The sequence below is a fragment of the Alosa alosa genome, chromosome 17 (assembly GCF_017589495.1).
Source record: "Alosa alosa isolate M-15738 ecotype Scorff River chromosome 17, AALO_Geno_1.1, whole genome shotgun sequence".
Classification (NCBI taxonomy): domain Eukaryota; kingdom Metazoa; phylum Chordata; class Actinopteri; order Clupeiformes; family Clupeidae; genus Alosa; species Alosa alosa.
Genome location: NC_063205.1, coordinates 4299075 through 4319664, shown reverse-complemented (window position 1 = coordinate 4319664; position 20590 = coordinate 4299075). Strand labels below are relative to the sequence as shown.

The 20590-nt window shown below is 40.9% G+C and overlaps 2 protein-coding genes across 2 annotated transcripts; one reads left to right on the top strand and one right to left on the bottom strand.

Moving 5' to 3' along the window:
* The first annotated feature begins 259 nt into the window (after window positions 1-259).
* atxn10 (ataxin 10) lies at window positions 260-8998 on the top strand. The gene is made up of 11 exons (XM_048267694.1): window positions 260-1402; window positions 1581-1766; window positions 1884-1969; window positions 2161-2257; window positions 2450-2617; window positions 2729-2809; window positions 2917-3079; window positions 4575-4683; window positions 5242-5420; window positions 6730-6793; window positions 7504-8998. The coding sequence occupies exons 1-11, from the start codon at window positions 1272-1274 to the stop codon at window positions 7686-7688; spliced, it is 1449 nt and encodes a 482-aa protein (XP_048123651.1). The 5' UTR covers window positions 260-1271; the 3' UTR covers window positions 7689-8998.
* Window positions 8999-9100: 102 nt separating this feature from the next.
* Window positions 9101-16643, bottom strand: wnt7ba (wingless-type MMTV integration site family, member 7Ba). The gene is made up of 4 exons (XM_048267699.1): window positions 16033-16643; window positions 14269-14495; window positions 11811-12082; window positions 9101-10933 (listed from the first exon to the last, which is right to left on the bottom strand). The coding sequence occupies exons 1-4, from the start codon at window positions 16113-16115 to the stop codon at window positions 10454-10456; spliced, it is 1062 nt and encodes a 353-aa protein (XP_048123656.1). The 5' UTR covers window positions 16116-16643; the 3' UTR covers window positions 9101-10453.
* Between the last annotated feature and the right edge of the window lie 3947 nt (window positions 16644-20590).

Here is a 20590-nt window from a genome sequence, read left to right as displayed (position 1 = left end):
ATTCACATCTTTATTTCAGAGTTTTGGTTTTAACTGTCGATGATGTTCTTCACAAATCCATTTTGACCTCATGGTTGAAACTTTTATTCTGCACCTTTCCAAAAATAGTTTTCTTGTCTTTTAATTTAGTCTCTGTACAGGATGTGTCAGCATTCATAAATGGTGGAATTCCCAATAATTTCATGTGCCGTCAACTGAACAAAATAATAAATTGCATTTCAATGGATAATAAACCTCCCTTTTAACATACTAACCATCTTATGAATTTTCTAAAAATATTTTTGACCACTGTGACAATACAGTTCTGGAATTTTGAAGCTTAATGTGCACATGGCCCACTGCACCGTACTCACTCCTCATTACAGGATCACTTTATTTATTAACCGTGCACCCAACCAAACCCAAAGGATACCTAATGGGGTACCAACCATAATTATAAGCTCTGGTTTTCACCATCTTCCTCTTGGACTAGAAGACATGCCAGAATAAATACAACATGCACCACAGATTGAAGAGCCAGGGAACTAAAATACTCTGTCTCTCAAGAGAATTCAAAGAGAATCTTTGGTTTTTGTTGCTGCAGCTGTAGCACTTGTCCCACAACTTGTTTGTAAAAACAAAAAAAGAGCCGGAATGATTGATCTCAAGTCTTTTGAACACTTGATGCAAAAAAGATGCAAGATGTTTTAGCTCAGTATAAAGGGTAGCCTACATTACGTCATGGGCAGTTTAGTGAGCTGTGGAAAACTGATATACATGTCCAAGAACACATGGAGAGATGTTGGAATGCAACGAAGGACATTTTCAGGATTTACAGGACGTTTGAGTGCATTAGTCTATGACTACCTGCACACTCAAACATGTCCAAATCAAAGCATTCTTAAAGTTAATTGCATAGGCCTACTCTGGAATCTAGGTTAGCCTACTCATAGGCTTCAACATATTAAAAGTCACAACTCTAGCCTACTTTTTAAACATAGCTTACATTTGTGAAGTTGTTGAGTCAATCAAAACACTATATGCCTTATTATATTAATCGACATCTAGTTCGGCACAAGGAGGAAATTTCAGATCTGTTGACCTACCTACCAATAAACAAAAACATAATAAGCAGGCTGGCCTAGGGCCTAACAGGAGTGAACATATAAGCGTATGGCCTAAAAAAATACAGATAAGAAGGCTATGTTGCACTACATCCACTAGGGGCACAAAACTATCCTCGTGCGCCCAGGATTTCAGCAAGCAAGAACGGAAGCTAAACAACGACAAAGATGGCGCAGCCTTCAGACGTGATGACCAACCTCGTTGAGCTCATGAGAGGTGCTATTACCGAAGAGTTCGGTGAAAAGCATTTGAATTCTTTAAAAAGTTTGACCACGGCCCTGCGTGTGCCGGACTTCAGGTATCAAATATTTATCACTTTGTCTAAACTACTAAGAAATTGTCTGTGTTTAAGGTTCGTTAACAACAGTGATGCTACTGTGCCGTGACAGCTGACTAACGTTACCTACACCACTACATAGAAGGACAGTGAGGTATGTCGTTACTTTGCTGTTGGCTGTAATGTTCCCCTTTTTTAGGGATAGTGTTAAAGATGATGTCTTTAATGGACTCCAAACGGTGCTGGAAAAGTCATTCACTGAGATAAAGAGAGTGGTGGAAGAAACGGAAGAGAACTCATCGATTTGCCTTCAGATGGCTACAGAATGTTTCAGAAGTCTGAGAAATGCATGCATCCAGTGTCACCACAACCAATGTCGATTGAGGTGACTATTAATTCCCCAAACATCTTTCAACTTTTGAACCTAAATGTAACCGTACCAATGCCAAAAAGTCTGCTTTTTCTCTCACTGTTGAAAACTGTTTCTGTCCCTTATCCAAAGGGAACTGGGTTTCATTCAAACGACAGTTGGAATTCTCAGTGTATTGTACAAACGTCAGCATCGAGAATCAGACTACCTCTTTGATAGTAAGTTATGAATGTGTGTGTGTGTGTGTCTGCGTGTGTATAAGTGTGGTTATGCATGTGGAGTCTGTGATCTTGATATGTTGTTGATTTTAGACTTGGTGTGTACCTTTTCGTTGTAAAGAAGCAACTCTTAAAAGGAAGGCATTGAATTACTGTAGACATTTGATACTGCTACTCTTTTTACCCTTTAGCTTTGCGCTGTGGGATCCAATTTCTTGGTAATTTAGCAGTGCAGAACCAAAACTGCAAAGATGACATTTGGGTGCATGGTTTTCCTCAACTCTTTTTGTAAGTGAATTTCCTCACATACATTATTTAATAATATTAATCTATACATACATACATACAGATTGATAGATAGATGGATATTATTTGTTTATTTTCGTGTCATTATTTACAGTATTTCAAATAATTAGTCTGATTATCACAATGTAGGTCTATAAATTAAAATGTTGTCCAATCATTCTTGCTTGGCTGCAGGGGACTTTTGGACATACAGGATGAGAAAGCCATTGCATATACCTGTATGGCTCTTCACACCTGCTTGAATGAGCATAAAGTGGAACAGTTAACAAAACAGCCCGACTGCTTTAAAGTTGTCCTGAAGGTCATGGAGCTCTGCAGGACACAACCAGAGCTAGACTGGACGTATGTTACCTCCTGAGCAGCATGGCATTCTATCATTTTATGTATCATCTTTATGCTTTTGTGGGTTTGTTTTCAGTTTGATTAATGAGTGTTAATTAAATGTTTGTGCAGGATTCTGATTGTTACGGAGCACTTCCTCAAGTCCCAAGCGCTCATTGCGAAGATGCATTCTGCAATGAGCCCGCAGGAATGGTAATTTAGGAAGGGGTGAGCTGTCACAGATGAGCTTGTGTCCAGCATAGTGGACCATGTGAAATGTGTTTACACTCCAGTAAATGTGAGTTCTCCCGCTTGTCCAGGTTGACCCTGCTGGAGCTGATTTCAGCTCACCTGGGAGAGGGGGGTGAGGAGTCTGAGCAGTGTGGAATCCTTCCATCCACAGCAGAGTTTTTGGCCTCATGCTTCAAGGACAGTTGCAAAGCAGTTTTGTTGCTCAACTCTGGTTCCTCTTCAGATGATGAGGTGATTATGTGTATCAGCAATGTATATTTTTCAATAGCAAAAAGTGAGTGACTATCAACTAACAGTATGTGTTGCACTAGCGTGGGAGAGTTTCTTGGGCACACTGTTAAGGGATTTAGAAATGACAGGGATTGATGGGATCAGGGGGGTGTGTTTTGTTTTTAATTCTTGTCAGAGCTGAAGGGTTAATTGAGAGTGAGTGTGATATGTTGAGTGAGTGTGTGAATAGGCTTATTACCTATTTGATTACAGCCTAGGCAATGGGCAGTAGGATGTATAGGAACATTTTTGCAGTAGTGTTTGAACAAAAAGGACTAGAGAAATACATGGTTTACAGTTACTAGATAGGTCATGTTGAAGTTATATTTCTTTTAAAAACCAGTACAATACTTAAGTTGACAGCCTACAACTTAAAGGAACACGCCAACATTTTGGGAAAGTAGCTGATTCCCTGTCTCTCCCAGAGTTAGATAAGATGATGCATAGCATTCTCCTCTCTGTGCGTGCAGTACCTCAGTCTGAAGTGCCCACCTCTAGCATAGTTTCATTGGGGTGGGCAGTTTGAACTGGCCTATAGCACCCAAAAGTGACAAAAAAAATCCAACATTTTCTAAGCATATACAAACTTGGAAGAATGTTCTTATTCAGGAAAAGCACTGCTACTGAGTGGTTTGCACGCAGCACCTGAAAAGCTGCAATAGCAGTGCTTTGCCTAAATAAGAATGTAGTTCCATGCTTAGGAAATTGCTGTGTTGCTTTTTACATTAGATTTACATTTTACATTGTAATGAGTATAAAAATGTATACACATTATAATTATACTAGTCACATAATGTAAATACAACAATGATTGAGGTCTTTTGTCACTTTTGGGAAATGGGCTAGTTGGAACTGCCCACCTCAATGAGCTATGCTAAGCTATACCAAAGTCCTTTTAGGCAAGTCCCTCCACTCGGCAGGCATATTGCAACGTTTTTTGGGCACTCATCGGCATCCTATTCAGCAGAAATGCGCGTGCATGATTGGCTCAATGTATTCACAACACAGCACATGATTGGGTGTTATATGCGTAGACAACTGACATATTGCCGTTACAAACTAAGCCCATGCATTTCTATGGAGGATTTTTTGAGTCCTGTGTCTCCTCATTAGAAAGTCTCTGGCTATGCTAACGGTGGATGTGTCAGACTGAGTTACTGCACGCACAGAGAGAGAAGGGTACAGTATGTATCATCTTATCGAACTCTGGGGGAGATGGTGAATAAGCTCATTTCCCAAAATGTTGCCGTGTTCCTTTAACATGGATAACATAAAACCACTCTGAGACAAGATCAATCTTATTAGTACGTAATAAGCTTCAAGAGGCCGTTGCTTACAGTGATTTTAGAGCTGCACACAAACAGAGAGCCTGTAACCCTCTTAGCTGTGCAGCTGGGCTTGTTTATGTTTATTTTCACAGGCAGGACTGTACAAATTGTTGTTCTTTTTCTTAAAGGAGGCTATTGTTGTGATCCGACTCCTGGATATTCTCTGTGAGATGACCTCAGACCTGAAAATGTTCATGTTTCTGCAGGATTATCCAGATCTTCTGGAAACTACCATTGGTAAATACATAAGTGTTATGAAACTACCATTGGTAAATACATAAGTGTTATTACCAATGTAGTAGTATTGCACAAAAAATGTCCCTGTGAAATTGAGGACCTCTTGTTTTGTTAGGAGTTAAGGCACTCTGGAAGATGGGTAAATTCCCACATTCTTTTTCAGCATATGTGTAGTGGAACACAGTGGGTGGTTCCCTACCAGCATAATGTATGCAGTAGATTCTACCTGCCTTTTGAATGCCGTCTACTTGGCTCTCCCCTAAATAGCTGTGAATTAGTGAAGTGAAGCAGGGTTTGTGAAACCTAAACCTCTATCCCAGTCTTCTCATTTGTTTTCTTCATTGTTCAGAGATCCATTTGTCAGCACCCTTGCTCTTAGACCACATCTCAAGCAGGAAATCACTTGAGGCCTGCATGCTTGGCCCGAGATTAATGAATCTTTAGTGTCGTTCTGCCTCTCTGCCTCTAAACTCGCATGTGTGTTGGACTGACAAATGTGTTGTTTGTTCTTTTCTTCATGGTGTCCTTTATTTCTCCCCAACCCCACAACCTGGTCAGTGCTTCTGAAAGAGGTGCATTTCCTCGGGAGGGAAGGCGGGAACGTGTTCAGCTCGGCTCAGAACTTCTCTCAGATGGGGACAGAGGGCGCCTCCTCTCACCCCGTTGTCAGCTTTAAGGCCCATCTGGTGCGGCTGATTGGAAACCTGTGTCACAGAAACATTGCTAATCAGAACAAGGTTTGCTCCTCCTTTGGACTTTCAATAATCAGGTCGTTTTATTTCTGCTGTTACAAAATACACTAGGTTTTATTATGTTTGTGTTTTGCTTGTTTTAATGCCAAGATGCAATTTATTGATGGGTGGAAATATAGTAATGCTCAAAGACGCAGATTTTGCTGTTTGTTTTGCACTGCTGACAGATAAAGAATCGGTGAAAACCCCTCAAAGCGGCCTAATATTAGCCTAGAGTGTAAAACAATACCGACTGTAATCTGGGCACATACACCTATTTTGCAGTCATGAATGAAATTCATGGACAGATACCGTGCTTGAATTTCTCCTTGGGGATCAATAAAGTGTCTGTCTGTCTGTCTGTCTCTGTCGGTCGGTCGGTCGGTCTGTCTGTCTGTCATGATTCAATACTACTTCTGCTGCACGCCGCTGCTTTATTCAGCATATGCTGATTAACATGTAAACTGGAATATTCCTTTCCTCTTACACGTGGAAACATCTTATTCTGAATATTGCCATAACCAGAATATGGTGATTATGGTGAGCATGGAAACATAGTCAATGATTGTAGGTTGTACTCATCACTGTTAGGATGTGCAACCTATGCTTAACAAGAATGAAGGTTTCCATGTTGACTGAAGTAAAATGCAGGCAACCTTCGGAAATTTGGCCCTATATTTCTATATGGCCCTATATTTATGCCTCTGTGTTGAAGTATGGAAATCATTGCTTTTTATTACATGTATGTTGCTATCTTTCAAATCCACACTTCTCCCTTGATAGTGCACAGTATATGTAATGAGTATATGTTACTGCCATGTGTTTGCCTTGGCCAATTAAGCATGTATAGCATATCATGTGTGGAACATTCTACAGTCACAGAGCGGAGTTGAGCAAAGGACAGGCCAGCCTATTGGTTTGCCTTTTGGCCTTTTGACTGCTCTACTCATCACTTTCCTCTGCCTAGAATGCTCTCTCTCCCTGATTCAGGTCCAGAGGCAGAGCTTGTGTATAATTTAATGTATAGAATTAGGGATGTGACGGAGACCAGTGCAACCCATCATGACGGATGTAACCACATATGTGTTTTCTTTTATGGAAATTCTTTTTTACTCCCTCAGACTTGGATGACAAAAGGCTGCTCCTGACTGCCCTTGAATTGTGCAACTTTGGTGTCTGTTGCTCGTTTTCTTCATTTTGCCTTTTCTCTCTGTTTGTTTCTCTCTCCTCCTCTTCTTGTCTTCTGTGAAAGTGATTGTTATTGAATTTGAACAGAAGTGCTAACCTTATCCCCCCTTTCTTCTCTCATTCTCAGGTCAGAGATTTAGATGGCGTAGCACTTATTCTTGACAACTGCAGCCTTGATAGCAACAATCCCTGTATCCTTGTAAGCCCGAGCTGGTTTGTGGCGGTATAGTGTGGGCGATCTTTGGTCTGAATTAAATGGGCCGTTATTTTACCACAAGAACATTTTAACAAGATGTTGCCTTCTGAAAATGTCCAACTGTCGTTTCTTCTCCTATATACTGTAGTACAGTGTGCATGATGATAATCATTGTCGTTGTCTTTGTTGTCAGTGCAGTGAGTTTAGGCACTGACGCAGCAACTGTTCTACTCACTTTTCCTTTTTAGAACACTGTAGCTTTGTGTTAGAGGAGAGGGGTATTCGGCAAGCTTCTCTTTTCACTGAGGGATGAAGCATTAATGTGAGTGTGTGACTCCCAGTCCCATCCCTCTGACACAGCTTCCTGATGTTTCTGTCTCGTGTAGCCAGCCGGTGGACTCCGGTGGGTCATGTGCTCACAGCGCTGGTGCCCTGGCTGAAGTTCAGGGGGTTGTATACATTGAAAAAGGAAGGCCTTCTAAAGCATGAAATCATGCTTTATTTATTGTTTTTCTGAAATTGTCTATAGATATAGACTTTTCTTGTTATAGTTGCTGTCAGATCAAATATTGACCTTTGCAATGTTAGACATGAAAAATACACTTCAACATACTACATACATACATACATACATTGTTAAGCACAATCCAAAAATGTTATGAATACTCGTTTCCAAGACGTTTTCCTTCACCATTTGTTCTTCAGTCATAAGCCAGTGGGCTGTATTTGCTATTCGGAACATTCTGGAGAACAATGTGGAGAACCAGGAAGTGCTTCAGACTCTGAAGAGGCAGGGTGTGGCAGATGACTCCGCCCTGAGAGATATGGGTTTCCGGGTAGAGGACAGGGATGGCAGTCTGCTTCTCCGACCTCTCAAGAAGGACCCTTAATCCGCCTGAAGAGCAGAGCTGACATGCCTGAGCCATCATAACATCAGGAAGCTCAGGTGCTCCCTTCCCCCTTCATCCACTAATTGATCCAGTGTAAGACCTCTGGACAATGTTGCCTTGGCTGGGCACAAGACATGAATGTCTTGGGTCATTTGAGGGGTTCGGGATTCCAGTAGGACACTGTTCACAGGAGGGAAACTGACATCAGTTGCTTACGTTTTTTGTTAATTATTTTCTGAATTGATAATTGGCAGTGGAGACTCAGGCTTACACACCGATGTGCACTTAGTCATCTGCATTTTATGTCCTGCACCAACAGTGGTCATAGGTCTTAAAAGTTCATGGGGATCAAAGTAACTGCTCTTTCCTGAGTTAAGTGTTGCTTTGAGATGATCAGTTGTGGCTGTTTATTTCCCAGATGAGCAATCTTAACACTATCTCTCTTTCAGGTAAATAATGTGAAACTATCTTCAGTAAACAAACTTCAAACATAAAATCAGAGTTGATCTTAATACAAGAAATAAAGGGGCCTCTGTGTCTAAATCTGCATTAACTTAAAGTCAAGCCAGAGTACAGTCTCTAGTGGTTCCACTTTTATTGTCTCCAATTGAGTCCTACCCAAGGACTGTAAGTCTATGCGCAGGCATAAATCAGTCTGTTCTCATTTCACTGGGTGTCATATGGCATATGCCTTCTGACTCTTGCCTCGAACTGGAACAACAGAGCCGTCGTTCGCAGTGAATCGGACCAGAAGTATGAGCTGGCAGAATGACCCCCCTTGCCCCATGGATAAGCTGAGTTGTCCTGACACCACTACAATGCCCTGCTTTACAGACCCATCCTCTCCCTCAAGCCCCCCTGTTTTCTCTGCCTCATATTTTTTAATGACAAAATGTTTGTGTGAAACAATCGGGTTTACTTTCCCCAATCCAGCGTATAGTGACGGGAGCTTATGCGCTTCCGGTCCCCAGGATTTCAGACGGCTAACAAAACACATCTTTACTTCTGCTCTGCTGGCTGCCTGCAATGCTTTTCACACACAGGAAAACCAGCGCGAGTGCTGGCTGGCTGGCTGAGGTGGAGTCAGTGGCTTTTCAAACTTTTACTGCATAACAGCAGACAGAGTGACTCGAGTGTCATTATTATTATTATTATTATTATTATTATTATTATTATTATTGTGATTATTTACTACAAAACTCATGGCATCCAAACTGCAAAGATGGGAGTGTGAAATGATATGATTTTCAAAATAACGGTCAGAAGGATCTCTTTGCTTCGCACAATAAAAAACTGAAACCCTTTCAATATTTTATTGTCTGATCATGTACTTTGTACAGTACATAAACAATGTTCACCTAGTCAGCAGCAAATCTCTTAGTAGTTACTGACTGTCTTTGACATTTTTGCCAATCGGTTTTGTGAAGACAGAAGTATACTGGACTGATGCAATTAACATTACAACCAGGCTACAAAAAGCAGGAAAAATCATTTTGAGGAGTTTGAAACAGAAGAATCTGGGATACAAAACAATGTTTACATACTTTTTGTATGGGACAGATATTCAATAGTAACATACTATGAAATTAGTAGAACAATGAGGATAAGGAAAATAGTAATAATGCATGACAAAAGTGCCATATCTTATACATATAAAAATATACTTTTAAATTTGTCATAGTTTTATATTCATATAAAACTCATATAAACAATTCTGAATAAAAATGATGCCCAAAATAGCTTGATGACCTTTAACCTTGTTAGACCCCAGCTGTATGGTTAGGCAAATTCCATCAGCTCAGGCAGAAGTGAACTCCCCTGGAAAGACCTTTTACAAGCAGGACCAGTGAAGTGGAATTCCATGTCTCTGGCACTCGTGGGAATGTTCTGTGTATGCTAACATTGCATGTCCATCCAGTTCATTGTGGCCTCACAGAGACAAAAGTAAGCTCCATCAGGTCATGACCAAAGAGCACCAACTTGCTGAAAATATCACTTAAATAAATCATGACGCTATTGGTTCTGATGTCTTAACATCTTGGGATATGGTCTAAATGGCATAGGCCTACGTTGTAAGTTTGGCTATATGCGGTATATGTGAGTTATCAGTTGAAAAACAGTTGGACTGTTAACAAAATTTTGTCATTATTTGGTATTGACTAATATTGTCAGCTGAGTAGCAGTGAAATCAGTTTTCAGAGGTCAAACCTAAAATAACCAGTTCAGTGCCTAATGTCCAGAACCTATGCATGAAGGGAAAGATTCTAGCTATGACATAAATCATCTTCAGTGTTCAAACAGATACAGTGCGACTTGACCACTGCAATATATTGCCATTTCTCAGTCAGCAGCTCTTAACTGCCTTCTTTGAGTCCATCCATTTGCAAATGGCATGCACCATTGCCACAGCTCCAAACAGGCATTCCAGTTTGAATGGGTTCTTCTACACTGTTGATTTGTCCCATAATTGGAATCGTTTCTCTCAGGGAGTAACATCCACATTGCAGGAGATTTTGGTCTGTCTTGTCTTTCTTTGTTATATGTTTCACAACATATATTTCCATTGGTGGCCTTAATTGTAGTTCAGATTACAGACAGTTTATTTGAAGGAACCAATTCTCTAAACCCATGCTGTCTTTTCCCCTAAAAGAGTATCTCATGTGCAAAATGAAACCATAAAAGAAGTTGTCTCTCCTTTTTACTTCCTCCACTGCTTTGCTTTGCAGCTTTGTTGGCTCATGGATTGGTCCTCCGCCCACTCTTCCTTATTTGCAGGTAAACACCTCAGTTCGCTCACTGCAAGTGTTGCACTTGACGAAGCAGCACCACTGGAATTGGCAGTTGCACTGCCACACGCGGGTGTACTGGTGGGTGTTGTGGCCTCGGCCACAGCACATGAGGTTACAGCCGTCCGTGTGAGGGGAGGTGTGGTTGCACAGGCGCCCCCGCGTCCCCGTGCTGCCCGTGCTCGCGTCCTCCTCGCAGTAGTTGGGCGAGCGCTCAAGGTACACCAGGTCCGCCACGGTGGGTTTCTGGTAGCCGCGGCCCTGTTTGAGGCGCAGGAAGGAGGGCTGGCGTAGGCGCGTGGCCCGGACCGCCTCCACTTGCACCGCTGTGCTGTAGCGCTCCTTCAGCACGTAACCAATCTCGCGGAACTTGGGCAGCGTCGTCCAGCATGTCTTGGTGGTGCAGGAGCCCGAGACTCCATGACATTTGCACTCCAGCTTCATGCGTTCCTCCAGAACCTGAGGACACATGAGTGTGGTGAATGGAGACATCAGTCACAACATTTGAGTCTACAAGTCTACCAGAATTCCTTATTATTTTTCCTTATCATAGATTTCAATTGCCTCTTCATGCCTCAGGACAAGCCACCTGGTCCTCATCTATAGTATTAGCATGTGACTGTGTTTAACATTAACATTTTAGTGTTACCTCAAAATGTACAAAAGCTCTTTTGGAATATCTGAGGACTTGCAAAGATGTGCCAGCTATATGTCAAATCCGAGGGGAAAAAATAAGTTACAGCCAGAAGCACTCTGTAATTTTCTCTACCTTCCTCAAGGCCACATCAATGAGGAGAAAAATGATTCAAATAACCATCCATGGATACAGTTACATTGGAGTTAAATATGGATATCTGTTGCTTTTTGATGTGTTACAGATACATTTTACAGACAGATGATCATTTAACTGTTTCCTAGCTGGAAATTTGTGACTCTTCCAAAGAGATTAAATCCTATTGATCCTGACAAATGGATGGTGCTGCTCAACACTGGCAGTGGTTTCTTTGAAGCCATCATTGAAGAACCACATCATTTCCTTTTTGTGTTTTCCACCTCATGCAAGTTTACCAACTTTTTCATAATTAACTGTGTTTTTGTTTTAGATGGACATTAAGGCTTGAAGTGGTGTCTTGTATCCAAACTTAGTGCTCTCTAAATTCATGTACAGATGTCAGGGTTATGGCAGCCTTCCATTTGGCGGCTTCCAGCCTGGGTTGTGATGAAACCTGTGATGAAACCTTCAGCTTCAACTATTACAATCTTGCTTAATGGACCAAATTTTAAACAGACACAAATGTTGTGTTTCTCCCAGTGTTTTCTGCGTTTGCTGACTTACCTTCCGCCCTGCCTCATTGTTGTGAAGATTCATCAGCCTTCGTGCATTTTTTTTAATCTCCCGAGCGTCCACAAATCTGCGGGAGAACTCCACGCCGTACTTGACATCGGCCGAGCAGCCACCCCACTTCCAGCCCTCCTCTTGGTCGTGGTAGCCCTGTTTCTCACGGTCGCAGCCACAGTGGCTGAGGTTTCCCTGACTACAGGCCGCAGTCACGGCGTGAGCCACTCCCGCGGCAGTGATGGCGTATGTGAACGCAGCCTCCTTACTGCCTGGGAACGACAGGATGGGAGCATTTGAGACTGCTACAGAGATTGTTTTTTTCCACTTCATATACAGAATCTTCCTCACTGGTTCATGTTCACGGCAGTATTTACTGAATGTATTGAGGAACTCTAAGCAATGTAGCTGTATGGAATTTAGAGATACATTTTAGGGCTCTGTCACACAGAAAAGGTTGCTGGTTGTCATTGAAAAATGGCCTGGTGTCGCATGTTTGGTAGCTCTCAAATATTACCACTCGCCATTCTCGGATACCAGTTAGGACAAAAAAGTGACACCTGCTGGTTGGCTTGATGGACATTTAGTGAATATTTCCCATGCAGCTGGAAGTAAAAATATTATGCATGACAGTTATGGTTTGGCACAATGTGCAATTCAGCAATGGTCAAAGTGATCCTTTTACAATGGGATTGTGTTGTCTCGTTTCTGGGGGGACTTCACTTTTCTAAGCAACATTCCATTCAAAATGGTGATGCCTTGCTGACCAAGGCCTCTTTTTATATTGTGGTTTTTATGTTAACAGTATATGACTGTCTGAAATGCAGTTTTCCAACCAGGGAAACTGGCTGATAAGCAACGTTGTTGTCATACCATTTAAACCAAAATCATAGGTATTATGACAGAAACTATTAGGCAGCCACAAAGGCATTGCTATTATGACAACCATTATTACAACTGACCATAAAAGACAAAGCTTTTCTTCTTTACAAGGGTCATTGTTTTTAAGTTTAACACAGTTCATACTTTTACTGCTAGATGGCACATCCCACCCAAACAGGCCACTATGGCTTGCGTCTTTAGTGTTCTCCATTGTTCATCTGTCCCAAATGTCCTCCGCATATCTTGGACCACATTAGTCTTCCACATGATGAAGACCACACCAAACATTCTGCCTTTCACTTCATCCTTATCATATAAAATCACCAGTTTAAAGAGCAGTTTAACTCTTCCGTTTAGGATGGCCAATAGGGCTGTCTCACTTTCCAATAAACACATTCGTACTTACTGCACTGTGAAGAAATAAATATCCAATATCCGGTGTTTTCTGTGAGGGTTATTTACCCTCAATCAAAATATGTTGGCCTGGACATTTCTGAACAGCCCAACTGTTAATGCATGGCGTCGCGGGATGGCAGGCGTAATTGCATGGCAGTCTTCCAAATGGACAGACCTCAGCTTCTCAGCTTCATGCGAGACAGAGACATACTGTCAGCTTTGTGGTTCCTTGACCTCAAATTCTGAACAAAATATGGCGCTTTCTTGCTGGTTATGAAGTTGCGTATTGCATTGTCCTAGCTGTGTTATATTGACTGACTAGCATTATGTGGACCACTGCACAGTTCCAAAAGTCATTTCATGTTATTACAGCATTATGATTAGTAGCCTGCTGTGCTCTGGTCTTTTTCAAACTTTTATGGCAGGCTGTCAGCCCAAGTTGTCATATACTGTAGTTAAACTTAACTCAATATGTGTAGAGTCGTATTCCCTGGCATTTGATCAAAGCTACAAAGTCAACTTCTCTGCTTTAATTTCATATGTTGTCAGGTAGCTGTCTAAACTAACTGTAGAGTGATAGGAAAAGGGGTACATGAGGAAATTATTGTACAACTACATTAGAATTCTGTGAGCGTCTGATTGTGGTCTGCATGTAATCTGCCATGTGAATGAGCAGTGTCTATGGGAGATAAAGCTTAGGATCTGATGAAACTGTATGAGAGGGCATGTCATATTATTCCTAACAAAAGAAGTATTATCATCAGACACTGGCCAGACTTCACCTCAAACAAATGATTGTTACCACAGTTATTTCGGATAAAACACATTTCCAAACCACTCTGACCGCAACAAAAGGTTTCAAACTGAGAGGCAATGCATGCAAAACCACCAAATTGTATTTTAAGACCACATGGCTGTGAGAAATAAATGTGCAGAAAGTCGGCTCAAAGCAGGATTCTCTGTGCTGTCCTCTTCAGATGATTTCCACTGCCATTGATTCAGTATACATTTCACAAACTCTAGCACCTTTCTTTACACATGCAACATGCAGATTCCTGTAGAGTATTTTATCCTCAAGACAGGTTCATCACACCATTTTCCCAAAGCAACATGACAATGTCGTGAGATAATGCTCGCTACCAATAAAGCCCTGAGTACCCGACATGACCAGCAGACTGACCTACTCTCAGCTCTTGACCGAACACGGTCCTCTCTCCAAGGGCAGAGCAGTTCCAGCGCCCATAGCGGAATTGGTATTGGCACTCGTTGATTCCCAGCTGGGCACCCTCGCCAATGACAATGATGGCATCGGGGCGGCTCTGGCAGATAGCTCTCTGACGGGGGGCTAGGCCAGGGATCTTATTGCAGATGATGTTAGCACCCAGAGCAACCACTGAGGAAAGGGCCCTTTGGAGATAAGACATTTACAAATGCGTTAGTCAGAAAAGCAGAAAGACAAATTGACCAGTCCTTACTATGTTAAGGTTGAGTGTCTGTTCATCATCAAGGGCTGTTTGTTGGTATTTTGTGGTTTAAAGCAATGTTGAATAACACAAAAAATGTCATGGAAACATTATTACAGGAAAAGAATGTGATGCAATATATTTCAGCATAACACGAACACATTTGTCTTGCCTGGTAAATAGGATCCATAAAGGCACCCACATGGAGGCAAGGAATGGAATTTGTGAGCAGAAAAATAAACAGTCCAAACAAATTAGCCTACTAAAGTGTGCTGGTTCACAGACATAAACAACATGCAATGAATTGTCAGAATATGCCATGCAGTAAGAATGTAAGCATACAAACAAACAGACTATTCCAGCAATCCACACTGGATCATTTCCAGCTTTGTTTGCAATGTTTTAAAATTCCTCATCAGTGTTAAACTGAAAATGAGAGAAAGTTGTGATCATTTCCAGAGATAACAGCAGCGTGGTAATGCTCTGAAAAGGTTACTTAAGGACTGACATGTCCATTTGTATCCTTCATGATGTAACCTAAAACCATATTCCAGGTAACTTTAGTTTTCCACAGAGTCATGGCCTACTGTCATTAAGCGAATTAATCACGACCCGCAGCAGTTTATCGCACTTTCAATAGGCTTTGTTAGACACTGTGGTGGCCAAGACAGAATATTAAGCAGTAGCTTATGCAAACTATGCTCTCCCAAGAACGAACGAATAATGAAATCCCCAACTTTAACTGCAGCTTTCCAGATTCCGTGTCGACATAAATAATAGATATGCCCTTGCCCAGAAAGAACGCACAGGGTTCTCCATACATTAGAATACCAATAGTGAACTATCTCAACGATTAAACTTGCATGAGGAGCTATTGGGTTATTAAAATAGAGCCATGAGTCCTGACTACTGTTAGCAGGCCACGCAGTACAGAGCTCCTTCTATTCCAGATGCGGTCTTTTGAGTCATAACCACAGAAAACAGCGCGTGAGAACATGGAGTAATGCGTAAAACACTTCTGAGTGGGTTTGGCTTTCTGGGAACAATATTTCACTTATTTGATAGATCTAGTTATCATAGGCTACATGTTATGGTTGCAGAATACCTACAACCTACAACTGTTAAAACAACCACCACATTTAAAAGAACAACTACATACCTAGTTTAGTGATTATACCTTACTCAACAATATCTTAAACCAAGAGGCAGGGCTTCAGGTTGTAACAGACAGTACACAGCATAGTCTACTAAACATTGGATGCGCCCTACTATCAGTATAGCCACATGTAAATTTTGCGTTACAGGTGCTTTAGATATGTCACCAAGATGCCAACTCACCGCATCTACGCACAGCGTACCCACCTGCTGCGCGTAATGGACAAACTCAAAGCAGTTAACTCTGTAAAAGATTCACTAGTTACTTAATATTCAGATTCTCCGTAGTCAGAAAGCGAAGTATAAAGTAAGTTTTGCCAACCTACAGGTAGCTACCGCTGGAGAGGATGAGGAAGATCTGTGGGTAGTAGACTGACAGCAGAGCATTGCGTGATGAGATGATGAGCATGGTGACATTGAACAAGCGGATACGGTATTTTCTGTTTGAAAAATAAAAAAGCGCTAGTGCGACTGTAATTCCCGAATTAAGGATGTAAAATAAAGCGGAGTATCCTTGCTCCTTTGTGGCCGTTTCTGCGATAGTCGGAGGAGCTTTGGTGCTATGCAGCTCCAAGCTCCCCGGACCATGCGCTAGCTGCGGGTGCAGAGACAGGATCCGTCATCTCATAGTAATAGGGGTTGTTTTAGACTGAGGACCTCGGTCCCAACGCATAGTGAATTCAAAGATGTAGGATATCACGGATGTGCCCATCTTGTCTCTCTGTTCTGCCATTGGCAGAGGGGGGGGTATGCAGTCCGCCCACCTTTGTGGTGCACTGTATCCAGATAGCACGAAAAGTCGCTCGCCGTTTAATCACATTGAGAATGACGAAATAAAAATATCTCCAGTTTTGCATGGGATAGCCTACTACACTTTTGCACGAGGTGTTGTATGTGATGCATTTGTATTTTAACCTTTTAGTATTGGAAAACACTTATACACATATCTGTACATAAGACTCCTGCTAGACTTTAATTGGATGAATGCAACAGTTGGCATTGATATATGTTAACAGTGAGAACAAGTCGACCATGACAAACACTGAATGGTGGTCTCGAAATGGACGCGTTGCAATCCTAAAAGTAAACGATGCACGCTGTGTCTTTCATCGCTTTGCTAGTTGGGACAGGTGTCGGGTTCAGTTCCGCAAAGTGCGAGGTCGGGAAGATGTAGGGATGTCTGTGTACTGGATGAAGAAAGATCGAATGCTTAACCGACGCGAACCCATGCGGAATAAATTAAAAGTCATGTTCCAAAGTTGATGAAGAAACGTTCATTTCTATTAAGACTCACCTGTTAAAATGTGTAATTATTTTATCTAGTCTATAGAACTGATGCCATTTGTGGCATCTGATTGCTTTTCATCTTCTTCTCACTGTGTCTTTTCTGTGTAATTCATAAGCGCTGTTTGAATCTCTTTGACAGTTTTCTTTTTATTCTACCTCAACTAGTGTGTAAAGGGTAGAAGGGCTCCCCCCTTTGGCGATTCATGGAAATGCGATCAGGAGAGAGAAATCAGACAATCCAAAACATCATTGGGCCCTGTCTTGGCGATCAGAAACGGATGGTCAGAGGCGCAAAGCTTAAGGGCATGTCGTGATTTTGTGATTCAATGGCGGCCACATTGTTCAAAAGGGTTTGTTCTTCTGTTTCTTAATCAGTCATGGCAGTGTTTTTTTTAAACCAATGAGAGTGACATTCGCATTAACAGCGAGCAGCGCAACTTCAAACAGCGCATAGGTATTTTGACCGTCAGCTGAGCATTTGAAGGAATCTGTTTGCATGAGAGAGGTCCATGTATGGAACAGAGGTATTCCACTAGACCTTGCTTTACTAAAACATGTTTGTGACTACCAGAGTATAGCCTATGCATCACACTCCCTATTATTTGAACTCATAGGCAAAGTGAAATTAACTTTGGACTCATAGTCAATGACAAAACAGTTCTACACAGTTAATTACTTTCACTATTGACTGACAAGGGGTTACCATCGAAAACATAGCCTGAAAAAAGCAACACTTTACCCAATAATGTCCGAATGACTGAATAAAAATCTTACATCCCACCTACATCTTCAGCAGTGTTTTTTCTTGGTCAGTGGCATAATGATTTTTAGGGGGTGTAGCGATTTTTGGATCATGCACCAGACCACACCTTATGTGGTTAATTACCGCACAGCTGGGCGCAAGGTTAAATAAGAGTGGAGTGCATGGTGAAAATGTCATCCCTTTGTTGAGTGTAAGATAAGAATAAGCTTTGTGTTGCACTTTCCGCACGGTGTAAGATGGGGCCCATTAAATGCAATGTATTTGACTTAAATCACAGTTAACTTTGCAAAACCTTTGTAAACCATATTTCTTTACAAGATGTACCTCTCCTTTCTAAAGTTGTTGAAGGACCAATAACAGAAAAAAAGAGAATAATTCAGCATGCACAAGGATCCAAAAAATGACCCTGTAAACCACTTTGCCACCCCAGAGTGTTCAGGACCACCTGCACAGGTCAGTAGGTTACCATAAAAACTCAAAGGATGGTAGGCCTACTGCAATATTCCTAGCTGAAAAAGACACAGAAAAGCAAGGCCCAGATAATTAATATTTCAGGATATTAATAGAACAAATATGGGGTAGAAACATATTTGGTTAATATTATGGTTTAACCAAAGCATTATCTCACATTATTTTTTTTAGATTAGATTGTGCAGAGTACAAGTACAGAGACAACGAAATGCGGTTTGCATCTAACCAGAAGTGCAAAAAGCAGAAAAGTGCAGCGTAATAGACACAGTAGGTGGTGCTGGATAAACAGTATAGTGCAGTGTAGACAGTATACAGTTAAGAAAGGGGTGTGGTTTACAGTAATATAAATTAAATATAAATATGTGCAGTGTATTAGCAGTAACCTTATAAGAGCAGAATATTTATATGCAGTATGAACAATGTATGAACATGTACGGATGTCCAGTGTAGTAACAGTAACATTATAAGAGTAAAACAAATTCTATACATTCTGCAGATGTAAAGCCACATTGTTCAATATTCTGATGAAAAAGCTCTGGTCACAAATGTTTGAACACTTCTTACTTGTAGGATATCTGAAAGATGTTCCTGATGGACCCGTCCTCCCAAGTGCTTTTTATTATTATTTCAGGGGACCTAGGGTATACCAAATTGTATCTAGATTTTTGTCTAAATTTGGAATGGAAATATCTCAGCTGGTCTTAGTCATACTGGCAACACAGACTCAATATAACTTTACTGCTGTCAGGTGTAACTAGCAGTTTATAAATGTATAACAGAACACCCCTGTGTAATATCACTTAAATGTCAAATGATTAATCTTGTCTCATCTTACAGGAAGTGTTACTTTCAAGTTGGACAGTATGGGTATTTGGCTCAAATAAAAACTAACACTCTATATTTAAAATAGTGGACTCACACTAGGGACTGAATGCAAAGAAAGTATGTAGACCTTTCCTTCCATCCATTAGCCCTTGGCTCCAAGGAGGAGCATGCCATTGATTACTTTTGTCCTCCAATCAGATTTATCCCATAGGTCCAGAGGTTCTTACCGGTATGCTCAGGGGTAATTTTATAACCATGTTTATGCAATGAGCAATTGGAAAACACAAGTGTACTCAATTTTGGTTTCAGTGATTATGGGTTTTCTAAGTTGTGTCAGTGAGTGTGCTTGTATTTACATAGTTGCTTTGAGTCTGTGTTTCTCAAAATCTTGAAACCTTTTAAGCAATGATACAGAAAAAAAGAACACTGTAATTTATGTCTGTGGCATTCATGCCAGGCCATATAAACCATGAATCTGCTTTTGAAAAATATAGTTTGCCTTAGGAAATGTGTAAACAAATGTCTAAACTAATCAAAACATTAGGGGAGATACTTAGTTGCAGCAATGTCTTTAATATTTACATTTATTTCTCAGACAGAAAAGAGTCAAAAATGTCAGTCTTGATTATTTCTACAAACTCGGTTTATGAGGACTCTTATCCATAACAGAGATCATTGTTTCCTCGTAGGATTAGAAGCCATTACAATGTGTATATGGCATGCAGTGATTAATGTGACCTTTTTCTGTTTTCAGCCCTGTCTCACATTAACATGCAACGCATATTCTCCAAAGGTTGTAATTAGACTACATATAGAGATTTTCTATATCACTGATGTAATGATGGTCATGAATAATAATTTGAGGAGCAACCATACCATGAGGTCTACCAGTTAAGACTGTCCTGTGCAAATAAATCTTAGGTGGAGGGAGACATGTTTTACACTGTCATTGCAATGGACATTGCAATGAAGATTCTTAGGATACCTTTACTGAATCAAACGTATATTTGAATAGACATTCACAGCACTTCCACATGTATTATACCTGCCAAACATTGTGCAGAAGGGATTTAAATGTAAGATCCTTTTACAGCTTACATTAGCACTGTTAGATGGAGCAGTCCTCAAAAGCACCACAGGGGGACTCTGCATATCATATTATTACTATTCCAAGGGCTCTCTACTGCCCCACCGCTCTAAAACTAAGATCACGTCGCCTGTTCTGGACGCCACCATCTTGTTTCCCACCTTATTGATTGATAAACAGTCATCTTTCCACCTCCTTGACAAGACTAAAAATAAATGAATACTGTTAATGTTACATAAGGTTGCGGAGATTGCTTGGACTATTTACAAACCAGTCTGCAACCAGAAAATGCTTTAATTTAAATATAAAATAAAAGTGTGCCTGGTGCTCTGAGAGAAAGATTATTATATCTGTCAGTCAGTGTTGAAGAAGAACTTACCACTGTTAGCCATGCTCATTTAAACATTACCTTTCCATATTAGATCCAATACTGTATAATAATAATCTACAT

What these genes read in the sequence shown, in the direction of transcription:
- atxn10 (XM_048267694.1), top strand. Translation starts at nt 1,272, where the DNA reads ATGGCGCAGCCTTCAGACGTGATGACCAACCTCGTTGAGCTCATGAGA. An exon ending in ATCAGACTACCTCTTTGATA is followed by an intron (nt 1,970 to 2,160) that starts GTAAGTTATGAA and finishes TTTACCCTTTAG; the next exon opens with CTTTGCGCTGTGGGATCCAA. An exon ending in CCTTGATAGCAACAATCCCT is followed by an intron (nt 6,794 to 7,503) that starts GTATCCTTGTAA and finishes TTTGTTCTTCAG; the next exon opens with TCATAAGCCAGTGGGCTGTA.
- wnt7ba (XM_048267699.1), bottom strand. Translation starts at nt 16,115, where the DNA reads ATGCTCATCATCTCATCACGCAATGCTCTGCTGTCAGTCTACTACCCA. An exon ending in CTCTCCAGCGGTAGCTACCT is followed by an intron (nt 14,496 to 16,032) that starts GTAGGTTGGCAA and finishes TTATCTCCAAAG; the next exon opens with GGCCCTTTCCTCAGTGGTTG. An exon ending in CGGTCAAGAGCTGAGAGTAG is followed by an intron (nt 12,083 to 14,268) that starts GTCAGTCTGCTG and finishes TGTCGTTCCCAG; the next exon opens with GCAGTAAGGAGGCTGCGTTC.